The sequence below is a fragment of the Schistocerca serialis genome, chromosome 3, assembly GCF_023864345.2.
Source record: "Schistocerca serialis cubense isolate TAMUIC-IGC-003099 chromosome 3, iqSchSeri2.2, whole genome shotgun sequence".
Classification (NCBI taxonomy): domain Eukaryota; kingdom Metazoa; phylum Arthropoda; class Insecta; order Orthoptera; family Acrididae; genus Schistocerca; species Schistocerca serialis.
In genome coordinates, this window is record NC_064640.1 from 825,377,256 (window position 1) to 825,403,119 (window position 25,864).

At 40.2% G+C, this 25,864-nt stretch overlaps 1 protein-coding gene across 1 annotated transcript in view; it reads left to right on the forward strand.

Annotated features, from left to right (window-relative positions):
• The window catches only part of LOC126471248 (heat shock 70 kDa protein 14-like), a 196,434-nt gene extending 175,204 nt beyond the window's left edge, over window positions 1-21,230 (forward strand). The window contains exons 7-9 of the mRNA XM_050099365.1: window positions 12,864-13,055; window positions 20,764-20,822; window positions 21,079-21,230. Of these exons, the coding sequence (XP_049955322.1) occupies window positions 12,864-13,055; window positions 20,764-20,822; window positions 21,079-21,169 (342 nt within the window). The 3' untranslated portion in view covers window positions 21,170-21,230. The remainder of the gene's footprint in view (window positions 1-12,863; window positions 13,056-20,763; window positions 20,823-21,078) is intronic.
• Window positions 21,231-25,864: the final 4,634 nt, after the last annotated feature.

Here is a 25,864-nt window from a genome sequence, read left to right on the forward strand (position 1 = left end):
ATCCTCCTTCCATTTACATCTAAATTTTCTGTTTGTAGTGTGAGCCATTTGGGGAAGAACTCCCTCCTTAGTGTCTATGGCATGGATTCCTCTGCCCACTTCCCTCCTCTCTTCCCTCCCTGCCGTAGCCCCCCTCCACTTCGATCACCAGCACGTCTAGCCAGCGCATGTGGTGGGACTGTTATGTACCCATCTGACTGACCCCCTTGACAACACAGGACACACTTCTGATGCCTGAGCTGTTGCCTCCTCATATGTGCCTAGGAGTGGTTGCTTGTTATTCTGGAGAATCAGAACTCACTGCTATGGCCACCATACCAGATGCTTCTTGTCATGGCTGGGTGGCGTCCATGGGGAGAGCCCCTGATCGAAGTGAGTGGTATCGAGGTGAATACTTTGCACAAGAGGCATATCGAGCTCCAAAAACCTGGCCGTTCTCCTATGGCCGTGTCTTAAAGTAGTAATGTATCATTGAATGCTGCTTCTTATGATTCTGCCACCTTCCCTTCCCTGGCCACACCCTGGGAGGAGGTCTAGGCTCGCCGGCTTGGACTGAAACACCTTCCCTGCTACTGGGTCTGCACTAGGATGTGACAGGGACACATTCACCCCCACAAATCCGCTATTTTTTGTGGAAAATGCAGTTGGGTTCCCTGTCGATCAAAGGTTCTTCTTCCACCAAATCTGCAGCTATTCTTGCTTGTGATCATCTTGGCAATGTCCCGCTGTCTGTTACACATCACCAGTCTCTGAATATGGTCCAGGGAGTCATTTTCCATAGGGGCCTCATCCTTCAAACTGATGAGGAACTGCAGGCTAATCTGGAACAATGGTGTGTTCATTTTGTTTAACATGTGCAGAAAGCTCGTAAAAATGCCCACACCAATATCGCCGCCTTTATTCTGGCTTTTTGGGGAGATACAATCTCAAGAGTTCAAGGTTATGTGAGATTGGTGTGACGTGAGCCTGTATAGCCTGCCACCCACGAGTTGCTTTTGGTTCTTGGGTTTCAGGCACATGCCTTCCCAATGTACAGCAGACCCTCTATGTGGTGGCTGTGGCCACCCACTTCATGGGGGGAGCCCCTGTGTACTGCTACCTGTGTCCGTAAATTGTCATGACCATCACACTTCGTGCTCACTAGATTGCCCAGCTTACAAGAAAGAAAGGAAGATACAAGACTATAAGTTCCTGGATCGACGATGTGTTGATGTCTTCAATTTTTGCCTCTGTTATATCCTTTCGCCCTCTTATGTGTCTCTTATCAGAGTCCTGCCCCCTCTGCTTGGCCCCTCCCATGTGGTTCTCATGCTCTGCCTTCTGGGTGCCACTCCACCTCCTCGGTCATAGAAGTGCCTCCCTTCTTCAGCACCCAAGAGTGACGGGTGTCCCTCCCGTGACCCCTCCTATCAGCATCAGCTACCACAACTCGGCTACAGGACATACAGTCTGTGCTCCCCAAGGTTGCCTCCTCTTTCTCAGTTCTGGATCTTTCAAATCGTGCTCTCCCTCTGTGCTCTGCCCTCCTCAACCTATGAAAGAGAAGAAGAGAAAACATAAATACCAGGACAAGGCCCCCTCCTTCAATGTCTCCTGTAGGTGTCATCTCCCCCGCTCACAACCTGAGTCTGACATCAAATTTATGTGACGTGACTGGCTCCAGCCCATTCAACTCCCATTTCGATGCCCGCTCAGTGAGGAACTGTAACGAATACTATCTTCACCTCCCAGAGTTGCAATCCCGTATTGCCTTTCACTCATCAGCTTGTGTTGTTCTTGAGGAATCTCATTTTACTAATGCTCACTCACTGTCTCTTACTGAGTTCTGTGCTTTCTGTCAGAACCAGGTTGGCCCATTGAGGGCTCCTGAGGGTGTCTGCATGTTGGTCTGTATGGATATTGTTAGTACATGGGTCTCATTCATACCACATTGGAAGCGGTTGCCGTTTGGGTCCACTTGGACTCTGCCATCACAGTTTGCAATCTCTATCTTGCTCCCTGCCAGGCCACCTATATCTGCAGCCCTAAATGCTCTCCGGCAACTCACCCCTCCCTTCCTCCTCCTTGGGATTTTAGTGCCTATCACCCTTTGTGGGGCAGTGCTTCTTCATCTAGTCAGGGGTTCCTCCTCGACCAGTTTCTTGCAGACCATGACCTGTGTCATCTTCATGATGGTTCCCCTACTCTTTTAGTGCTGCATGTGGCACCTCTGCCACTGATTTCCTCTCTTCCCCTCTCCTCCTTCGTTCCTGGCCGCCACATGATGACCTCTGTGTAGTGACCATTTCCCGTTGGTTCTCTCATTCCCTCTCCACCTCCTGATGACCAGGTTTCCTTGCTGAGATTTCTGTCATTGTCCTACTTACACACATACACACATAAGTACACATAACAATATCCAAATTGAAGGAAAATTGCAATATATGAAAAAAAATTACACTTTATATAATATGGAGCAACTTGTACAGTGCATGACATATGAACAATTTCTTACCTCTGTCACAACCAAATTAACTCAATGTAGAAATACATAGCAATTTGTTTATAATATTTAAACATTTTGTCAAAAATCAATATTGTCAATACTGCACAAAATGCTGGTGCTGCAATCTGCATTCAAGTTGATTCAGAACTACACGTGATGAGACCTTTCAATGCTTAGATAATATTTTTTTGTATTAGAACCCCTTTTCTTCCACCAACTTTGAGGACTCTTTGCTCGGAGAATAAGTATGGCATGTTGCTGTGGGGACATCAACTTCACACAGAATATGAGAGAAAGAAACATCACAAATATCATTATCAGGCCAATAGGAGGACGGTGATGCATGACCTTACTGTAACATATCCTTCACAAATAACCTTATCAACAATTCCCAAATACCAAGAAGAGTCTCATGCACATGCAGTATAGCAGTTGGGCTGCACAGTGCATTCTGGCCTTAGTGGCAGAAGTGCATCTGAGAAATCATCCACAATACTAAAATCTGTATCACAGCTCAGCCTTTTTGCTCCAATCTTGGTTGGTGATATTGGTACAATGTGATGCATAGATCGTGTTCCAGCAATTGTTTTTGCACTTGGGAAGTGCTGAGAAAGATAATGTCTTGCTTGTACCATTTAATTTTTTGAAACAAAGAGAATTGAAATGCCTTGCAGGTTCTCGTGACAGAATTCAAATACCTGTGAAGCTGTAAGTATTTGATCTTTATAAACTCTTTGCAAACTTGTTTTTGTGACAAGTCTTTCAACACTGCCACCAGTACAATCACAGGGAGATTTGCCATGGCGGGTAGCAAAAAATGACCCACTGCACTGTACGTTGAAGTTGTGTTCGTGGTAGCAGATATTTCTGAAATCCTTACCATTTTTGTATTGTGTAGTACAACCATCAGTGAAATATTCAACATACACAAGATGAATTTCAGGGAATTCACACTTTAAAAAATTCAATACAGTTTCTGAGGCTGGTAAACCAAGGCAACATCATGTTCTAGGTCATCAGAAACAATGCAAATACTTTTTGCATGCAACTGTTTGTCCTTTTTGTAATATACATGGACAGTGTGAAGAGTGCAGCTGCCATTGATCCAATGGTACCCCTGTACTTCATCTTTAAGAACAAAATTGAGAGTTTCACTGAAATCCATTAAAGTTAACACTGATTCTTCCTCATTTTCATATAATCAGGCTGTGATTGAGAAATAAGAGTGTGGAGTAATTTTTCAATTTTCTTAGTTTGTCGCAGGATTCTGATAGAGAAGTGATGTGAACAGTTAGTCATTCTATGAGTTGATACCCATTGACTGTATTGAACCATCTCATCAGGAGCATAGTCTTCTATTTCATTTTCTAGGTGAGTTTGAAGCAATGAACTGGTGGGGCATTTTTCACACAGATGAAGCATAAAGACTGTTATTTATATCACATGTTATTATTTTAATTAGATCTTGGTATGTTTCCTAATAGAAATGGAATTTAGAAGCAATTTAACATTTTGGTGGTAAATGCACACACATACGGTATGTGTTCCTGATGATCCTGCAAGCATACATTGTTTTGGTCGAAGAGAAGCAAATTTTGAGAATCATACTTTGCTTTCAGGATAGTTTTTTTTAAATAGAGAGAATACAGCAAATTTTCTTATGTAGAGAGAATCTGTGCAGGTACTTGTCTTTGTGTTTAACACACACACACACACACACACACACACACACACACACACACACACACGAAACACTTAAATCACAGTATGAATGACCATTGCTTTGCCATAATAAAAGCTCTTATTCTTCACTAGTCAGTTCATTCACACAAGTTAGGGCATTATCACATATATCTTGCAGATACTGTCCAAGAAAAGACTGCCTACTTGTACTTTCCATGATGCTTCAGTCATAATACCAATATTTGTCGTAAATAGTTCAAAAGATGATTGGTGTAACCTAAAAAGTAATTAATTAATGAAAAATCATTCTATCCCATTGTTTCATTACAAAAGTATTTCACATTATTATTGTAACATTAGGGGACTTACTTTTGTTTTGGAATGAATAGTTAAAAACTGCAACAATTGAATTTTTAACCAATAATTGTCTCTGTGTACAGCTCGGTACAAGAGCTCAGAACTGCATGCTCAGTGGACACGTGACCCAAAATCAAAGGAACTGGATGATGCAATACATATAGTGGCAGCAAAACGGTGTTCTCAGATATGATTTGTTCCCAGGGAAATCCAGCGTAGCCAACTCCAGCAATTTAGTGGTGACATGGTAGTCATCAATTAGCAACTTAAGTGTTTCTTTTACAGTAATGTTGGTTTTTACACTTCGCATTATTTCTACAAACTGATTCGTTTTGCATGACATAATGGAATATGTAGTGTGTTCATGGTGTTTGTAAATTTTTCAAAAGTATCTGTGAGGAGGCAATACCTTTAAAAAAAAGCTATAATGTCCATGCATGGATTTTGTTTAAAACAAATTATTTTCAATTTTTTCTGAGATGTAGATGATGGATATGTACTATAGGAAACATGACTATAAAAATATAAATATTCCTCCTTAACCCTTTAACTGCTCTGGACATGTTAATGCGTGTGCCTTTGTACCTGTCCGTGTGTGCTCTGAATGTGTTTACTCGCGCCACCAGTCCTTCTATCTGGTACTGTGAACGTGTCTACGCGTAGGCATGTTCAGAGTACCAGGTAGGAGGACTGGTGGCGTGCATAAACGCGTCCAGAGCAGTTAAAGGCTTAACTAAAAAAAAATATCAAGTTTCCACTGCAAAAACTGTACAAACTATTGCATTTTTAAATTATAAAGGAGCTCGTTTATGAAAGCTTGAATTCCTGAATCTATACAACTTCTTTTTGTGATAAGTGAAAAAGTAATTTACCTACAACATTTACATTTTGAAAATGTGAATATATCTAGGTAAACTTCTGCTACCCAAAATTTCAAGGATTTGCTTGTCAATGGGTGTCATTTCCTAAAAGTTCTGGATGATTTGATGGGGAATGACCCCTATGCAATATTGGGACATGCGTTACCATGAAGTAACAGCACCCTTTGTCACACACCATTAGACAACAGTGGTTTTTGACGGACATGCTGCTTCATAAATATTCTTCATTCTCCGATGTGATGTCTACCGGTATGTGTTTACTGATATGTGTTTTTCCGTTGCTAAGAAAAGAACACCACCACATTGATCCTGTTTGGACGCATTGGGTAATAATGTCGCCATTGTTTACCTTGCTGCATTTACTGCACGAATGTCAGAAAGGCACGAATGCCACACTAATACCTTGCCAACAAATTGGTACTTATATGTCCGCATCAGACTCACCACACACAATTCAACAAAAACTGACATTTTGCTTACACAGAATGGGCATATGATTAGTGAGTCTGGACAATTTAAATCTGTAGGTATTCAGATAGATGGTAAGTTGTCATGGAAAGCCCGTGGGTAGGATTTTGTTCAAAAATTCAATGCTACTACTTATGAAGGTCAACCATTAAAGATGTTTTAGAACCTGTGACTGTTTATTCAATGTAAACACACAGAACTGGAACCAATCACTGTTTTGCAATAGTTATTTATTCATTCCATGCACCAGTTTTCAAGCCTTTTCAGGCTCATCTTCAGATGGTTTTCAGAAGTTGCATAGCTATTTCAAGCATAATGCTGGATGCTGGTTTGCAACAGTATGGGCCGCTTTTGTTGTTAGTATCCATCTGTTTGCTTCCATTGTGATGACCAGTTGGTACCACAACACTCACTTTCCCACAATATGTATGCACATGCTAGATGCTGGCAAGGTTTCATTATCACAGTGTATATGCGCAATATTGTGTAAAATTGAGTGATGTGGGATGAACTGGCCATCACAATGGAAGCAGTCAAATAGATACTAACAACAAAAGCTGCCCATACTGTTGCAAACTAGCACCCAGCATTATGCGTGAAATAGTTATGTGACTTCTGGAAAACCATCTGAAGATGAGCCTCAAAAGTTTTGGAAACCAGTTCATGGAATGAATAAATAAATATTTCAAAAAAGTGACTGGTTGCAGTTTTATGTATTTACTTTTAATGCTGCTATATTCTCCATTAGAACAGTATCTGAAGTAAGTGATAGCCCAACATGAAAATTAGTCTACGTTGCTTATTTCCATTCACTTGTGACCTATGACATTGTATTGTAGAGTATTTTTGGCTTAGAAAAGAGAGTTCAATCAATATGTTGTGTAAGTTTGAGAATCTCTTGTCGACCCTGTTCAGGAGCCTTGAAACTTTGACATTGGCATCTCAATATATACACTCATCATAAAAAGTTAAGCATATTTGCAAATTACCTACCAATAATCACTATGAGCATTACTTTTGTGTTTATGTAGGAAGGTGGTTGTGTAAATGTTGTGAACTCATTTGTCGTTGCCACTTTCCCTCATGGGCGTTCCTTTTATGTGTATGTATGAAGGTGGTTGTGTACATAATGTGAACTCATTTGTCGTGGCCACTTTGCCTCATCAGGGGCAGTGCAATCACGGCTTGTAAACAAATACAGTACACCAGAGCTATGAATGCACAGTTGTCCGTGTGCTTCTTAATGCAGCAGAATGCCTCAGCACAGGCTCTCCATGGCAGACTGTATCAAAATTGTCACATAGGTGGGATTAAACACAAGACAAGTTGACATTGTGAATATTGTTCATGTTAATCAAAGTGTTGTCTCCAGACTGTGGAAAAGTTCCAGGAAATGGATTCAATAGTGGATCGACATCGCGAAGACCGTCCACGCAAAACTACAGCAGCTCAGGACCGGTATGTAATGATATCTGCACAGAGACACCCTATAAGGAGAGTGACTACTCCGTGTCATGAGCTTCAAGAAGCCACGGGGGTTACCGCAAGGACCCAATCTGTGCACAACAGACTTTATGATAGGGGTTCGTACAGCTGAAGACCTCTCAAGACTCTAGCACTTCGTCCACATCACAGGGGTGCTTGCGTAAGAGGGGCTAGAGCACGTGAACCTTGGATACGACTCCAATGGACCAAAATGCTGTTAACAGGTGAATTGCAAATAGGCTTGCATCCTGACAACAACTCTGTTTGCATATGGAGGCGAAAAGGGGAATATAGACATCTCTAAATGACTGTGGAATGTCACCAACAATCCGGTGGCTCAATTTTATTATGGCCAGGTATCGTGTAGGGCCACCGCACACCACTCATTCCAATTGAAGGCAACATGACTACTGCAGTGTATGAAAACAACATTCTACAACCCATAGTCAGTTGTTTTGCAGAGACTTCACAGTGTGTGTTGGTATCTGACAGGATGTGAGATCTGAGGAATGGATTGGTTAGCATGCTCCCCTGATACAACTGCATAGAGCATACATGGAGCGTGTTCAAAAGAGCGATTTCTAGTCGTCAGTATCCTCCATTAATGACTGAAGCTCTCAGGAATGCTGCCATTGAGGAGTGGGACAAACGTCCCAAGAGGCCTGCAATGATTTGGTACTGAGCACGCCCTGTCCCATTCAAGAGTGCCTGAGGGTTCGTTGAGGACCTACGCATTACTGAACAGTGTGCTATACAAACCATTTAATGTTTTTTGATGTTGGAGGTCATTGCAACTTTTTTTCCCAAATGTTCCTTTTTCATTTCATAATTGGTTCCAAGAGAATGTATATTTTTCATTTGCATAATACTCCGTGACATCAAAAAATACAGTATAAGATATCTGTCTTATTTTGAGATGCAAGAACCAATTATGTGCTTAACTTTTTTTAATGGGTGTATATTTTCTTTAGTGTCGTTTGTTGTTAACAATATGAGCGTATTCCGAGAATTAGCAACTAGTAGGCAGAAATCGAATCTGCATTTGTATTGCGCCTTGACTCTTGTACAGAAAGGCATGAAGTATTCTGCTGCATTCATTTTCAGTAAGCTGCCACAAGAATTAAAAAACCGTAGCAGTAATCTTTGCACTGTCAAGTCTAAACTGGAGACTTTCCTCATGGCTCACTCTTTTCAATTTTTCAGGGAGTTCCTGGAAAACAATTAAGTTAATTCTGTATTATATTGTTGATTATGCTAGTATATACTCGCAGCTTGTCATCTGCATGGGATTTGTGTGTATTTTATTTTTTGTGTTATTACTTTTCTGAAGTCAATTTCATATACTGACTTCATTCCATGACCATGGAGATTTGCTACTTAATATGGTCCTATGTAGTACATGTAAAATACATTATAAATAAATAAATAAAACAAAGAAGATGAGCTCAATACCAGGGATGAATTTCAGGCTGAACTGAAAGAAACTTTTGGTGACAATCAACAGAATGTTACAACAACAGAAGAATTCATCAAGTGGTACAAGCACATCAAGGAAAAGCAATAGAAAGGAAGATGGTTGATTCCTGAAAGTAGTCCCTGTGGAAGTTAAAGAAGAACACCATGATCTCACTACTCTCATATACCAGATTGTAAGAGAAGAGAGACAGCATTTTGTGGCAGCCAGAACTGTCAGACCAAGTACACTCAAGAATTGGTGACCAGTAATGTAGACCCCATACATCAGGAGGTAATAGAAAATGTTGAAGGAGAAGTGTATTGTTCTTTGACACTAATCTCCACCACCTGTGGGATGTGCCATGAAAAATGGACTTGGACTTATGTTGCTGTTGTCAGATGATAACCCAGCATCCAACTAACACAGGTACAACCAACTAATCCACCATGTAAAATGCCCTGCAGAAGAACAGACATTTGAGGGTGGAGGACAACAAACAGTTTGTTTTCACTGTTGGTGGCATGGATACTTTGTACGCTACTGCAGCGGAAGAAGACTATTAGATGACTATTATGCCACAAGACATCAGCAATCACAACAGTGCTATTCGTACCAGTCAACTGCAAACGATTACAGTCGATCTGTGGACCGAAGCTAATCACTGTATCCACAATGGGTCACTCCCCAACACGCTATAGGCATTTCCTGTCACTGTACGGAGGTACTGGCCACTCGGCTAACCACCGAAAGGCTGCCACAGATGAAAATCGTCTGCGGACAACAGTTATCGAGATGTCAGGAAAACTCACTGACATCATTCACGGCCGACTGCGTCAGGTGCTAGTGAACTCTGGGGCTTCTTTTTCTGTTATGTCAAATGCTTATTGCTAGCTAAAGAATACTGCATTCTGTGATATGAAAATAATTGTGTGGAAGTCACAAAAAGGAAATATGTGTAGCTGACAGGAACACGTATTGCAGGAATAACTATCGATAACAGAACACAGCCTTTAAAATTTGTCATTTAAACAGAACAAAGTCACGATATTATTTTCAGGGGAAACTTGCTGCAGGCATCACAGTGTGGAAGATCAGAGCTCCAGACTGATAAAGCTATTTCAACAACCACAGATAACAAAGATTGCTTCCGGGCATTTGTTCGCCACCGAAGTCGTCGTTACCCCTTCCTCGACGTCGAGACATCTCCCGAAAGAAATCTACAAACCGGTAGTGACAATAAGCATTCTAGATGGGCGAGGAGTGTCACGAGCAGCCACAACTCGTCCCTAAAGGTACATGCTCAGAGATAGCCGAACCAGTCCAGGAGGGTCAGCTTAGTGACGCCGGTGAAGAAACGTGCTCTACTACCACTACAGACGACACAGGGAAGGAAGCTAGTATCAAACTGCCGATAGGACCTGACGTCACCGAGGGACAGTGTCAGTTGTGGTCCTTCTGCATCCGTTTTCGGATGCTTTCAAATCCCGAGTGAAGAGCAGCCAGGGAAGCAGCCTATGGTAAAACACCGTATCGACACTAAGGATAATTCACCGACTGGCCAGCACTCGTATAAAGTTTCTCTGGTAGAATGACGGATGATCCCGGAGGAAGTGGAGATGATGCTGCGAGGTAACATCATTGAATGTTTAGTGTGTCCTCGGTCCTCTTTGATGGTCTTCTCTGACAGTCCTTGTGAAGAGCAAAGATGGCACATGGCATTTCTGTGTCAGATCTCGGGTACTGAACAATATCACAAAGGAAGATGTCTGTCCGTGCTGTGTGTCGATGACACACTGGACTTCTTCGACGGAGCAAAGTATTTCTCAGTTACGGACGTGCTGACAGAACATTAGAAAATCGAGGCTGACTGGGAAAATACTGCACGCCTTCCACACGCGAATGGCCTCGCAGTACACTTTAGTAACAGGTTGGCAGGTACGGTCTCGATGTACGTCAACACGGAACAGAGAGAGTGGGATCGGTACTGCCTGTAGTGACATTCGCACACGACTGAGTGAAGCGAGAAACTGAAAGCTTCTCACTTTTCTTTCTGTTCTGTGGTTGCGAGGCCAAAATGACTATGGATACCCTATTACTGTTTCGGCTGGACGATACTCGGGATGACTAAATGAAACGCATTACAAAGACCGAAGGAGCAAAGCAGCTGGCTCGAATATAAACCCTGTATGCCCAGATTAAATACCGAATGCACTCTTAACGCCGAGCACCGACCGGTGAAGTACAGCCGAGGGGAGTCGGTACGGAGTTTTATACCTGTGCGGATAGTGAGACTATTGAAAATGTTACTGTAGTCCTAGTTTGGGTCTCGTCGTATCCTTAATCGTGTGTCGCATAATAACGTATGACATTGAGGACTGTAACCCTTTGTCACGAAGACGAAAGCACGAGTCCTCTGTGTGAAGCCCTGGTACACTCCAGAGACACACACTGACAGTGGGAGGTTCGAGAAAACTGAAGACTGACTCGAGGATCCTGGAGCTTTGAAGGGAGGGGCTACTTTCGATGCTCGTACTAGTGAAGGGGATATAATGACGTGACCACAACGTGAGAATCCACCAGCACTGCCATACGGAGGACCGTTGACGAGATCTAGATCTAGGGTGCTGTAGTCTGCTCCAGTGAGAACTAATGATGAAGCGAGCTGTGGCACGTGAAGTGTAGTGGTGTAGTGTAGTGGTTAGCATCATCAGCGGGTGTGCTGTTGCTCACGAGTTCAGATCCGACCACCAGCAATTATTTGTTATTTAGTGTTTATCATTTCTGGGAGGTTCTAGAAATATCTTATGTTTGTAATGTTTTAATAATCTGGAGTATTAAATGTCTGTATAAATAGCTGTAGTCTCTATGCAGGAGGTCAGTTCTGGTCTGGGTACTTTGGTGTCGATAATAAACATGCTTTGAGTTCTAAGTGTCGTGTTTTTGTTGTGATGTGACAATATTTCTCACAGACAGCAGCAGTGATCCACTACAATTCCAAACTAAGTTGGCACCATAGCATTGTTTAAAATGAAATGCAGCATCCATGCAGACAGGGGAAAGTTGTGGATGTATTTTTTAATGTTCTATGACTGGGTGTCATTGACAGAAAAACTGGTTATTCTGGAAACAGCTGCCGGTCATCTTGCAGGAAAATTGTTGGTTTCTGTTTTGAATGCTGACACTAATGACTGAGTTTGCATATTCTTCCAGTAGTTTCATTCAATGATGTTTTAGGCGGTAGGTGAAACAGTGAAGGGTTGGCATTGTGTGGTCACCTAGGGCTGATGTCTTATCAGGTTTTTTTTTTTCTGAGATAAAGAACAGTGTGCAGTAGTACAAACATCAGGTATTAATCTATAAAATTTCTAAACTATGAGCAGTTATATAGGTTTATGACCAAGGAATAATGGATAAAAATGATAATGTCCTAATTTCTTCTCATGTATATGACAGAGAGGTGTATGATGCCTTTTGTTAATACATTTGTGCTTAATAGATTTAGTGATAGTGGCTGTGTTGGAGAGACAGCATGATTGTAATCAAAACAAATGGAATAATTAGGTATAATGTGATAAGGATGCTGTGAGATCTTCTATTGGTTGCTGGAGTAACAGTTACGTGCCCTATTACAAGAACAGACAATTTTGCCAGAAAATGCTTCAAAAAGTAATAGAGAGAGAATCCTAATTAATAACTGATTTTTAAGTAGACCAAAATAATAATATTTAAATCAATTGAACAAAAAGTGTGAGAATACCTTGAATGCACCACATTTCCTGTATTGCTATTTTCAAGTTCAATTCATTGTGACATAACCTTCATCCACTTTCATGTGAGATAACATAAAACTATATAAAACCAACAAGAAATCAAATTTTTTAAAACTTTTGTCATATTTTTCTGTCAGTTTTCTTCCTAACTTCTTTTGTGTGTTTCATTTTTATCTACTAATTCACTTTGCTGTGGTTCTTATTTCTTTACTGAAATAAATATTAAAAATGTTGAATACTTTGTCATTTGGCAGTTTCATGTGGTCTGTGCATTTCAGGCAAACGATGATAAAGTGTTGGTTATACCAGCACAGACACCTGTTCCGGTCAAGGTCACAAAGAGACTTCCATTGACACTCTCAGGAGAGAGTATAGTAGTTCAGGTTCTTGAAGCTGATGATGATGATGATGATGATGATGATGATGATGAGGATACAGACAAAGAACAGGGAGCTGTAGTTTTGGGAAATGTAAGTAAAAGTTTGTACACATTCCGTCTAATAATTTTAGTAGATTTTTTTTGTAAAAATTTAGCAGACAATTTAATTTTAATTTATAAAAGTGATAACTTGCATGAGAATATTCCTTGGTACACCTATAGGCAGTGCCGAACCCCTCCCCCCCCCCCCCCACCCTCCCCTCCAGTCAAACACACACACACACACAAATCATAGTCGAAGTAATGAAAAACCCTCTGTTTTAAAATATGAAACTGTGGGTACTAGCAGAGATCACCCATGAATTTCAACCACCTTAGTTCTATGAGGAGGACACTTGATTCCAAGATGATTGTGTCCCAATTCAAAGAGTGGCATTCTTAAAGAATGGTTTAATCAATATGTGAATAATTTGTTACTCTGCTAAGTTCAACAGGCACCATATTTCAACATTATTGAACACCTTTTGTGATGGGGCCCTCACACACTTAATATGTATGCGCAGTAATATTGTGCCAATATATTCCAGGAAAGTGCAAGGCCAAGAACAGCACAATACAATTGCGCAATATTCATGCCTTTGTAGTGAACATGTTGGTGCGCAAAAATGTGGAACCCATGTGTATTGTTGCTTGCCTTGCAAAACACTAGCAGAAATTATGCAGAATAGATGAAATTAGCCTGAAAATCTTCCAGTACATGTTTCAATGGGCCACTGGCTCATTCACTGTGTCGTAGCTTCATAAACAACAAAAACTAATTAAAAATTAAACAAGGAAATTGTAAATTATTGTGTACACATGCTGTGTTTTCTGTGTGTCCTCTACTGTAACAACTGTTGCAAAAAAAATAAAATAAAATAAAATAAAACAATTATTTACTGATTACTAATTGAAAGCTTATGTGATCTGATGTCTGTGGAGTGCAAGGAAGGAAAACATTTATGCTGACAGGACAGCTGCCCTGATCCTATTTGCCAATTCTGAAAACTGCTATAAGTAAAATAAACTTTTCTGCTGACTATCATGACACATGGGCTTCAGTTCCCTCTGCCATTTTGGACAATGAGGTATATGGCATCTGAGAAATGAAGTTTGTGCCTGTTTACAAAGTACTGCATGATGCTTTAATATACATACTCCAGCACACGCCCTGATCTTTTGTCATCTAATTTTTTCATTTCTCTGCAGAAATTCATTCAGTGTGAATTGAATTTCTCTTGATCTCAGTAGGAACTGCTGTTTATTGCACATCACTGCCCTTACATGGTACAATATACATTGCCATATAGTGAATGTGTGTCAGAATTGTTTAAAGCTCTCTAGCCTCCTTCAATATATTGTACAGACTGTCAATACTGCTCATAGAGGGTCAGTATTATTGCAAAATAAATATTGAGCATGGGAGGGCTTCTCAAGTTTTTGAGCAGATAATTCAGTACGTGCTTCCTCCTCAGTTAAAGGTTGTGAAATCCCTCTGTGGGTCCGGGGTTTAGAATAGGCCCGAGGTATTCCTGCCTGTCGTACAAAGTGACTGAAAGGAGTTTCACACGTTTCGGCCTTTATGTGATGGTCCTCTGTAGGGTTTGATCTCCATTCTTCGGATTTTCCCGAAGAGCGAGCCAACTGGGGAAGGGTGCCTTATAAGGTGGATCGTGTCCATCGTGCATTGAGATCTTTAGCCTACTTTCTTGTTGCTGCATTGCAGTCCTGCCCATTCTCCATCTCTTGGGCGAGCACACCTTCCTGGGTTCATTTTCGACCATGCACTACGCAGTGTCAATTTCTACGTCGACGATGACCATGGACTTCTTTGCACCTGATATCCAGCTCGGTAGCCAGTCCGTTGTGGTGGGGCTGCCACATACCCTGTTGGTTGTAGCCCCCCGACCACACAGGGATCGCTCTGCTGATGCCTGCGCCATTATCTCCCTATGTATGCCAAGGGGTAGATGCCCATCCTCTGGGTTATCGGGACTCACGGCAATGGCCATCCTGCCAGGTGGCCTTTGCTACGGATGGGTTGCGCCTGTGGGAAGCGCCCCTGGTCAGAGTGGGTGGCATCAGGGCGGATGGCACATGATGAAGCGTAGTCCATCATCTCTTACTGGTGGTGAAACACCAGCAGTCTCTAAGCGATCATGAGCTCAATTCAACGCACAGAAGTATGACCCCAAATTATTCCCCTCCCTGGCCACACCATGGGAAGAACGTCATGCTAAGGATGGCAGCGGGTCTTATTCGCGCCAGTACCTTAGATGTTCGAGAGCTGATGGGGAATCTTTCATGACAATGAAGCCTCAGTTTTTTGTTGAGCATTTAGAGGACAAGTTTGGGAAGGTGGAGGGCTTGTCCAAAATGAGATCTGGGTCAGTCTTGATCAAAACAGCATCTTCTGCCCAGTCATGGGAGTTACTTGCTTGTGACAAGCTGGGGGATATTTCTGTAACCATCACTTACATGGTCCAGGGTATCATATTTCACAGAGACCTTCTTTTGCAGTCCGATGATGAGCTGCGCACCAATTTAGAGCGGTGAGGTGTACATTTCGTTTGGCGTGTCGACTGGAGTCCGAAGGATAATCAGGTTGCCACCGGTGCCTTCATCTTGGCCTTTGAGGGTGATGCATTGCCCGAGAAGGTCAAGGTGATGGTCTACCGGTGTGATGTAAAGCCCTATATCCCTACCCTGTGCTGGAAGTTTGGCCATATGTTTTCCCGCTGTACTTCTAGCGTCACATGCCGAGATTACGGACGCCCATCACTTCCCAATACTCCATGTGCCCTGCCTCCCATCTGGGTCAGCTGTGGAGAGCACCATTCGCCTTGCTCGCCTGACTGCAGTATTCTCCAGAACGAAAGGAAAATCGTGGAGTACAAGACGCTAGACAGACTGACCTACACTGAAGCTAAGAGAAAATTTGAATGCCTGCATCCTGTGTGTATGACATAGTCTTAAGCCGCTGCTACAGCAGTTCTGGCACAGTCAGCTCAGTGGTGAAGGCTGGAATTTGCATGCCAATACCACAATTGGACATTCACTGAGTGACGATAAATGGCCTTTCCAGATTAATTGGTCAGGTGACCGTTGGTGTGTATGGCATGAAACATCTGAAAGCAAGGGGTATCAGGCTGGAGGTGGGAATGGGGGTGTGGGACATTCCAGCAGAAATGCGATCTATTGGCTGGAGCCCGCTGACATCACAGTGAGGCAGCACAGCATAGCATAGCACAGCAGTTTGATTATTCAGTAGATGTACTGCACCACACTTGCTTTGGGGTGTTATTCATTCATTTTACTTTCAATTTGGTTCAATACATAGTTGAACAAATTAAATAAAGTGGCATGACAGATGTATTACACATTAGGAAATGATAATTAAGATGAAACATAACTCACTTGTTTGGTGTAGAAACAGATGGTAGTGTAGACCGTTCCACATTTCTGTTGCCGTTTATCAGATGAAGGTGAAATCCATAGCAGCTTCCTCCTTGTGCATATCTCTTTATAGTTTCCAATTTTGCTTATTGATTCAGAGACCTAATCCTTAAATGAATGTTCTTTTTCCTACATAAAGAGCAATAACTGTGTGGAAACTGTTTCAAAATAGAGCACAGACACTTTACAACATTTTTTTGTTTGCGCACTCCGTTTCCATTAAAATCAACAAATTCTCCTTCAAACTGCAACATGTTGTTTTTCCGTGCTCGTATTGGAGAGTAATGATCATCGTGAGATGTAATTGATATCCAGTCTGCAATAGACTCTTCTAATTCACTTTTTGCTACTGGAATACCTAACAATTTATCATTGTTTTTGTACTTAAATGCAGTATAACTTGCAATGTATTTCACTGCATCTGGAAGAACATCCAGAATTGCTACACAACCACACAGTTTTACCTCATCCATACAAATTATAAAAGTGGGTGTGCGTATATATGTATGCATGTATGGGGCATTCAGAAGCCAAGCTGACTGACTCCATCAAATGAAAATGTTCAGTACAAACAATTAGTTATTGAGTTATTTTAAAAAAAGCTCTAAAATTTTTCAGCATATTTAGAATAAACTGATGTTAAGGTTACGTTTTCAGCACTTTATAAATATATAAAAAAATTCAATGGCTGTCTCTCCCATAAGAAAAACTGCTTTGTATGGAGTGAGTCACATTGCCGACTGAAAGGTGTTGACAAAATATTGTGTGGTTTGAATACAGGCAATTTTATGAAACAAATAAACACAAGCAGGACCATTTTACATGAAAAAATCACAAGTATTAATGTAAGTAATTAAATAGTACTTAATGTACAAGTAGAAAATGCGGTCTCCCCCCCCCCCCCCCCCCCCCCCTCTCGCACACCATGGAGATCAGTCTTCATGTACTATAAAGAAGACCATGTGGAACATCAGCTAGACTTTCTAAAGGTCAGTTTCCATTTTTTGTGGGGATATTAATTTTTCCAAATGGCATTTCTGGCGGGAATGTAGTTTTATATTGGATAGCAAATGGTTCAGCCTTATCAGTATTGATCCATCTCATTGTCAGCTAGTTAATTGTTTCACCTTCAACATTTCTTTTCCTATGGGTGATACATTTTTCTAAGTTTGCTGTTGAATGGAAGTTTTCGTGGTTCATTTCTGTTAGGTAATCAGTGTTACTTTCCTTGCAGCTAAGAACATCATCATACTGATCTCTTAGACAAAAGATGTGATGACTAGTTTTTAGTCTCTTTTTAATAAAAGAAAAATCTGTATCATTTGGAAGGTAACTGTGTCCTGGCGGAAGGAACTTTTAAGACAATAGTTTGTGTTACCTCTCGTATTTTGCAGGTATTTTATAAGACGGAGAAAAACATTTGTGTTGCAGTTTTGATTGCTGCATGAGCGAGAGTATGTGAAAATATGTTTGCCATTACTGCCATGGAGAGTCAGGTGTTCTATTAGACAAGAGCTTATTTCTTGCAAACCTCTCGAACCACCAGTTTGGGACCATACATACATACATACATGTAATCTATTTTGTAATTAAACATGAACACCAAAATCATGGACATAAGAGATCTGTACGACATTTAGTTCGGGAGGTATGAGGTCATAAACAGTGAATGCGTGAAAAACTACTGCATCAAGCATGATGGTTAAATTTATTACATCTTTGCTGCTAACTCAATTTGCAACACATTTCGGAAACAGTAATCGCATGTGCCACTGAATGTACCTAAAAGACTGTATCATTACATGACATACAGTACAGGAGATATGACATTACACACAGAGAGATGCTTGAGAAACGGCCACACCATGCATGATTTTTTAATTTATTACTTCATTACTACTAACTCTATTCACAACACGTTTTGCACACTGTATCACATATGCCACTTTATGTACCTGCAAAATTATGTCATTATACAGCACGTAGCTCAGCAGATACGATATAAACATTAAGATGCCTGAAAATGAAACTGCAGGTTGAAATTCGCTAGACATATAGTCGAAATATATGTACAAATATGCATGAAATATGTTAAATATGTGTGAAATAAATTTGACATGTAGATATACGAGCAAAGCCGTCTGTAAACAACTCATCGTAAACCCCTGGAAAAATTTCTGATTTGGTAAACACACTGGTTACAATTTGGAAAGAAATACTGATGGGGTAAGAACTGCCAGTCTCTTGTTTGGATGACTGTGATAATGTGGGGAGAGAAAGGAGGAGGAGGGCAGATACTGAGGGGGGAGGAGGAGAGAGGCACAGATAGGAGGAGACGGACAGAGCTAGGGGGCAGAGAGGGGAGAGGAGGAGATTGACACAGAAAGGAAATGGCAGGAGATGAACATAGAGGGGGGGGGGGGGGTGGGGGGGGGGGGAGGAGACTCATAGATAGAGGGGGACGAGGAAATGGACAGAGAAAGGAAAAAGGATAAGATGAGATGAACAGAGAGAGGTGGAGGAGGAGAGGGAATGAGCAGATAGACGGAGGAGGAAGCAGCATATTGACAGGGTGGGGGGGGGGGGGGGAGGATATGGACAGAAGGAGGAATGGGAGGAGGTGGTTAGACAGAGACAGGGGGAAGGAGGTGGACTAATAGAAGATTGGAATAAATACGTACCATGGCAATTCCAAATACTCAGCTAGCATGTTAATAAATTTTCTTAGACATTCACAGCTTCTGGGATTTCTCGTGTTGGTGATCCCTCGACAACATTTATACAGAGTTAATTTGTAATAAAACTTAGGGATACAGAATCTGGGTCGACATTACACTGAAAAAGACTCTGCATTTAATTCTTCAGTAATTGGTGTGTTTCCAGAGAAGGAAGTATCACTTGCATTACCTGGAAATTTAAGGAGACACACCTCATTTCTCTCTTCAAATACAAAATATTTCTAATCCTCATACCCTAGGAGAAAATTTTTCCAAGCGATCTTCATTTAGTCTGGAAGTTAATATGTAGCTGACTTTCATACTTTTTAGACTTTCAAAAAGTCCAAAGAGAGATCTTATTGACGTAATGAAACATTTTTCGAAAGGCAACAAACTGTCTCTATCACCACCTTGCACTCGGGAACAAATGTCTAGGAGTCTCTTTAGAGTAATCTTCTGAATTGTGACATTCATTCCACATCCCCGTTGCAGAGGTGAGCATTCGTCTTTTGGAACTCTTAGAGCTCGAGAAATCAAAGACACCAATAACGAATTCATTCTGCTTTGCACTTCGTCTTAGATTTAAGTGTGCTTCAGTAATGTGGTGTGTTGTCATTAGGTCACTTTTTTATGTTTAAAAATTTATTTTAAGATAATTTTTTAGCTATAATTAATTGGAGTGTTATTTATGCTCTTGCTTCTTACCTCTTTGCTTACATCCTGGCTTTGTTTAGTTTATTCTCCATGTCAGTTTGTGCTGGGGATTGCTTTGGGTAGTAGCTTCCTTCTGGAAAGTAACCGTAGAAGTTTGTTTCTTGAATCTCATTCATAATCTTCAGGCCAAAATTGAATTGAACGTGCATGTACAGTTACCACATTCACTTTGGCTGCATGTTTGTGTCGAACTGTTGCTCATCTTTGGGAAATGCGTGATAAATAATGTTTGTTATCTTTTGAGCAATATTAATGCATTGTGCCACAGCCCAATTTCAGTGACCCTTGCTCACGATTGACACAAAACAAGTTATTTTCTTTACACGCACAGCCACAACAGTTCTCAAAGCGACATCAAGGCATCAGAGGTGTCGAAGAACTTCTTGCTCACCAGGAGCCAGAATGGTTTACCTCCTTATTCTGTTGTCCGTGGGAGGAGGGAACATTATGGTCTGGGGAATGTTTTCATGGCATTCCCATGATGATCTTATCATTGTGGAAGAGAGAGTGCAGCAATGAAAGTATGCATCTATTCTTGGGGACCATGTTCGCCCTTACTTGCAATTTGTTTTTCCTAGGCACGTTCACATGTACCAGCAGGACAAGGAGCATGTCGCACAGCTCACTTTACACATGTGTAGTTCGAAGAGGGCCAGGATGAGTTGACTGTGCTCTCCTGGCCACCAAACTCCCCAGATTTAAACCCGATCAAGAATCTCTGGGACAACCTCGATCAGGCTGTTTGTGCCATGGATCCTCGACCGTGAAACCTAGCCTAGCTGGCCACAGCACTGGAGCTGGCATGGCTCCACATCCCTGTTGGCACCTTCCAGAACCAATGTGCTATACAGTAAATGTAATAAATTGTTTCAGCTGACGCTTGATGATGTGTCGGCTTCCAGCAGTTTAACTGCTGAAATAAATGTAAACAGGTATGTAAATTTCATATTTTTGATTGTGAAGAGGGAGGTGGTTGTTGTTATTTCAATGTATGAATAGTCAGCAAATAAATGTATGCCTACCACATATTTGACCAGTTGACTGACCCGCATTTTTTTCTTTTTATTTTTTTAAATTTTTATTATTTGCTGATGTTCAAAGTTTAAAAATTTATTTTTATGGTATGTGTTGCAACTTTGCTTTGCTACTCTGTTGCCTTTGATATTCATTCACTTTTCTCCCTTTTAGTATTGGAAGTTTGCATGCAAGCATAACTGATACTGCAACACAGAAGAAATCTTCCTTTCGACGAGGTCCTCCGGCATCAGATGGACAATAATTCATTTGAAAAATTATATGTTGATATTGCCTGTGATATTAAAATAAAATGTTTTCATATACTTATTGAGCATTCAGCCATCCTCTCCCCTTTCTCTCCTTACTGTTAACAGTAGTAATTAGAGACTGGTTTATATGCATTTGGATGTTGCTTATGCATTGGCATATTTGGCTCCTTCTCACTGGTTACTGCTTATTTTGACTAAAAACTAGTGACGATGCATATTTTCACCTATGTTTACAATATTTTAAAAATTTAGATGGGCAGTCTCTAGCTTGATCTAGTTTTGATGTCTTACAGATTGACCGCAACCTAGAACTGCATGCAATCACTAACCAAGAGGCCACTGCATAGTGAAATCATTACAGAAGAGGAACAGGAACAGGCAGACAGTCAATGCTCCTGCACTGGCTAATCCAGGTTAATCCCCTCCACTGTCATACCGTACGCGTCGGTAACAGTTGAATTAAACTAATCAAGCTTTCAGTCGCATGTCCGTGGTTTCAGTTTAGCTTTCCATTTACACACAGTTGAACGTGTTTACAACATGTTGTGTGCCATGTTGCCTGAAAAAAGAAACGTCATTTCGTGGATAGCTGACCATCCTGAAACATTTACATATGACGAAATTGCTTTATATTGTCAAGTTTGTGAGAGAAACGTTCCGTGCAAAAAAAAAAAAAGTGTCAAATAGACCAGCATGTCAAGACAAGTCGTCGTATCACAGGAATGCAGAAGAAAGGACCAGCAAGTTGCAGTACCAGGGATTTGTCCAAAGGAAAACAAAAAGTTGGTTGAACATGGATGTGTGTGAAGCATTCACTGCAAGCAACATTCCTCTTCACAAACATACAAACCCTATCCTCAAAGGCTTCCTGCACAAATAAGGCTTAAATCATAATATATACCAGATGAATCAACACTGCATAAAAATTACATACTGACAATTTACGTAAATGTTCTGGAAGAAATACACTATGAACTTGAGGACAGCATTATCTGGATTTCAGTTGATGAAACTACAAACACTTGTGGCCTTTACATTGCAAACTTAATTGTAGGTGCTTTAAAAGAAGAGCCTTCTTCTACCTATTTAGCGGCCTGCAAAGAACTTGAAAAAGTAGATCATCCTATGATTGCCAGATTTGTGAATGAGGGTATTAGAAAAATATTTCCAGAATCTTCTGCAGATGAAAGGGTGTTTGTGTTTATTTCAGATGCTGCTCCCTATATGATCAAAGCAGGAAAAGCCCTCAGAGTGTTTTATCCCAATTTGATTAATGGGACGGGCTTTGCTCATTGAGTACATCACCTTGCTGAAGGAGTACGTTCCACATTTGTGAATGTCAATGAACTGATTTCATCCTCAAAGACAGTGTTTCTAAAGGCTCCTGCTTGCATCAAGACGTACAAAGAAAAAAACACCAAACGTGCCTTGACCTCCCGAACCAGTGGTAACTCGTTGGGGTATGTGGGTTGAAGCTGTGTTTTTTTAAATGAACATTTTGAGGCCATTAGAGGGATAGTAAACAATTTCGATAGTGCAGAGACGTTGGCAGTTTGCCAGTGCAAGGAAGCTTTTAATGATTCCTGTATTAAAAAAGACATTGCTTTGATTAGTACTCATTTTTCCCATATACCTGCAAGTATTAAAAAGCTTGAAACTCAAGGTTTGGCATTGAATGAATCTATTCAGTTAATGAATAAAATTATTCTAGTGAACTCCTCATTGCCGGAGGTATTCCCAAGAAAAGTTCGAAAACATTTTAAACAATAATCCAGGCTTTGAACCCTTGTGCCAATTTGAGTTTTATTAATGCAACAGGTGAACTTTTACCAGAAACAATAAGTGCCAACATATTGTAACTGTGGGCATGTATAGTGTCAGTATAAGTGGGTATAATTTATCATCTTACACTTGTAGATATAGGATGGATGAAGGAGTTTCAATTTTCATAAAACAAGGGTTAAATGCAAAACTGTAGAAGTAAGCAAATTTTGTGTTGATCTGCACTTTGAGTTTTGTGCATGTGAACTTCAGCTAGATAATGTAGTATTGATATTAGCAACAGTCTACAGGTCCCCATTAGGAGACTGGGAGCTATTCATGAAAAAGTCTGTCGGACAAAAAGTAGTAGTTATTAATCTGTGGTGATTTCAATGTAAACTTTCTAAGTAATTCTCATAGGGAAAGTGAACTATAAGTGTTATTAACAACATATAACTTAGAATCAGTGATCAGTTTCCGTACATGTATAGCGCAGGACAGTAGCTCGCTAATAGATAATGTATTTGTACAGAAAGAGGATGTATAGCACACACTTTCCCTGTGGTATTTGGATTGTTAGACCATGATGCACAACTGATTAACTTACAGAACCTAACAGGGTGTAGAGTCCAGAAACCATTAAGTAAAAGTGTGAGCTCGCTCAACCCGGTATCTATAGAGCACTTCAGAGAAAGCTTAAGAAATGTTAATTGGGGAGATGTATATAATGAGCCAAATGCTAATGATAAATGCAACACATTTCTTGATAAATTTATATCCCTTTTTGAACATTGATTCCCAAAGAAAATTACTAAATGTAACACCACACACTTTTCAAAGAAACCTTGGATTACTACAGGTATTAAAGTGTCTTCATAAAGGGAAAGAAAACTGTGTGAGACAGCAAGAACTAGCAAAGATCCAGCAGTAGTTTTACACTATAAAAATTATTGTAACATACTAAGAAAAGTTGTAAGGGAATCAAGAAATATATATGTTAGAGAAGAAATTAACAACTCCGTAATAAAATCAAATTGATATGGAATGTTGTTAGGAGGGAGACACGAAAAGCAACTGCTGGGGTAGAATGAGAGCATCCTAACCAACAGTACACAAGTAGCTAATGTATTTAACAACCATTTCTTAAGTGTAGGAGAAAAAATTGGTGAGAGCAGTTCAAAAGAAAAAGCCAGACAGTACATGGAAGAGTCTGTTTTGAAAAAATGTAGTCACATTAACTTTCACCTAACAGCCTCTTGTGAAATAAGTAAAATTATTAAATCTTTGAAAAATAAATGTTCTGTTGGAGTAGATGAATCTCTAATAAGATATTAAAACAATTGGAGCAATTACAGCTAATGTTCTGATTCACACATGTAATGCATCACTAACTCGAGGTATTTTCCCAGACAGGTTAAAATATGCCATTGTCAGGCCTCTCTACAAAAGGGGGACACCACAGAAGACAATAATTATCGGTCAGTATCCTTGCTTAGAGAATTTTCAAAAATCTTCGAGAAAGTAATGTACTCGAGTGGTTAGCCATCTCAACAGTAATGGGATACTTAGTAAATCACAGTTTGGATTTCAAAAATGCTGTTCCACTGAGACAGCAATATACAATTTCATTGTCCACATAATATAGTCTTTAAATAGTAAAATGTCACCAATAGGAATTTTCTGTGACTTTTCCAAAGCATTTGATTGTATGAACCATGACATTATGTTACAGAAATTACAACTATACGGTATAAATGGAATAGCATACGAGTCATACCTACGGAACAGGAAGCAAAAAGTTTCCTTACATAGGTCCAGTGATTTAAATAAGTTTGCCACTTCATCTAACTGGGATGAAATTACATTAGGTGTTCCACATGGTTCAATCATGGGTCCCCTTCTGTTCTTGATATATGTGAACGACCTCCCTTCCTATCTGAAACAGGAAGCTGAACTTACACTGTTTGCTGATGATACAGGCATAATTATTAATCCAGTTAAAGAAACTCCAATTGAAAATTATACAAATAAGGTCTTTGGAAAAGTCATTAATTGGTTTTCTGCGAATGGGCTTGCTCTAAACTTTAAAAAGCACAGTAAATCCAATTTTCTGCTGCAAAAAGTACAGTTTCTTCAATAAATATAACACATCAACAGAAGTCAGTAGACAGGGTAGAGCATACTAAGTTTTTGGGTGTACATATAGATGAGAATCTTAATTGGAAAATTCATATTTTGGATCTTCTAAAGCGACCAGGCTCAGCAACTTTTGCAATCAGAATAATTGCCTATTTTGAGGATATAGAAATTAGTAAGCTAACATGCTTTGCATACTTTCACTTTCTGATGTCATACGGAATAATATTTTGGGGTAACTAAACATTTAGACAAAAAGTATTCACTGCTCAAAAGAAAGTGGTTAGAATAACTTATGGGGTTCATAGTCGCACATAATGTAGGCATCTTTTTAAAAGATTGGGAATTCTTACAACAGCCTTGCAGTACATTTACTTACTAATGAAATTTGTTCTCAACAACATGGACCACTTTAAAAAGTACAGTGACATTCATGATTATAATACCATAAAAAAGAAAGACTTACACTATCCTTTACTCAACCTATCTTTGCCACAGAAAGGGGTAAAATATGCTGCTATAAAAATTTTTGACAAATTACCAGATGAAATAAAATGTCTGACAGACTGCAGTAATAGCTTCAAAAATAAATTGAAATCATATCTCCTTGACAACTCCTCCTATACCATAGATGAATTCTTGAAGAGGAGTAAATAAATACATAAGTATAGTATATCCATTTTGTGCAATTTAAAGGAATGGGGTAAATAATAGAAATATTACTCTTTAACTTAGTATTGTGTTAAAAAATCTTATTTCATATGTGCATTGCTTGTGGACTTGACACGTTC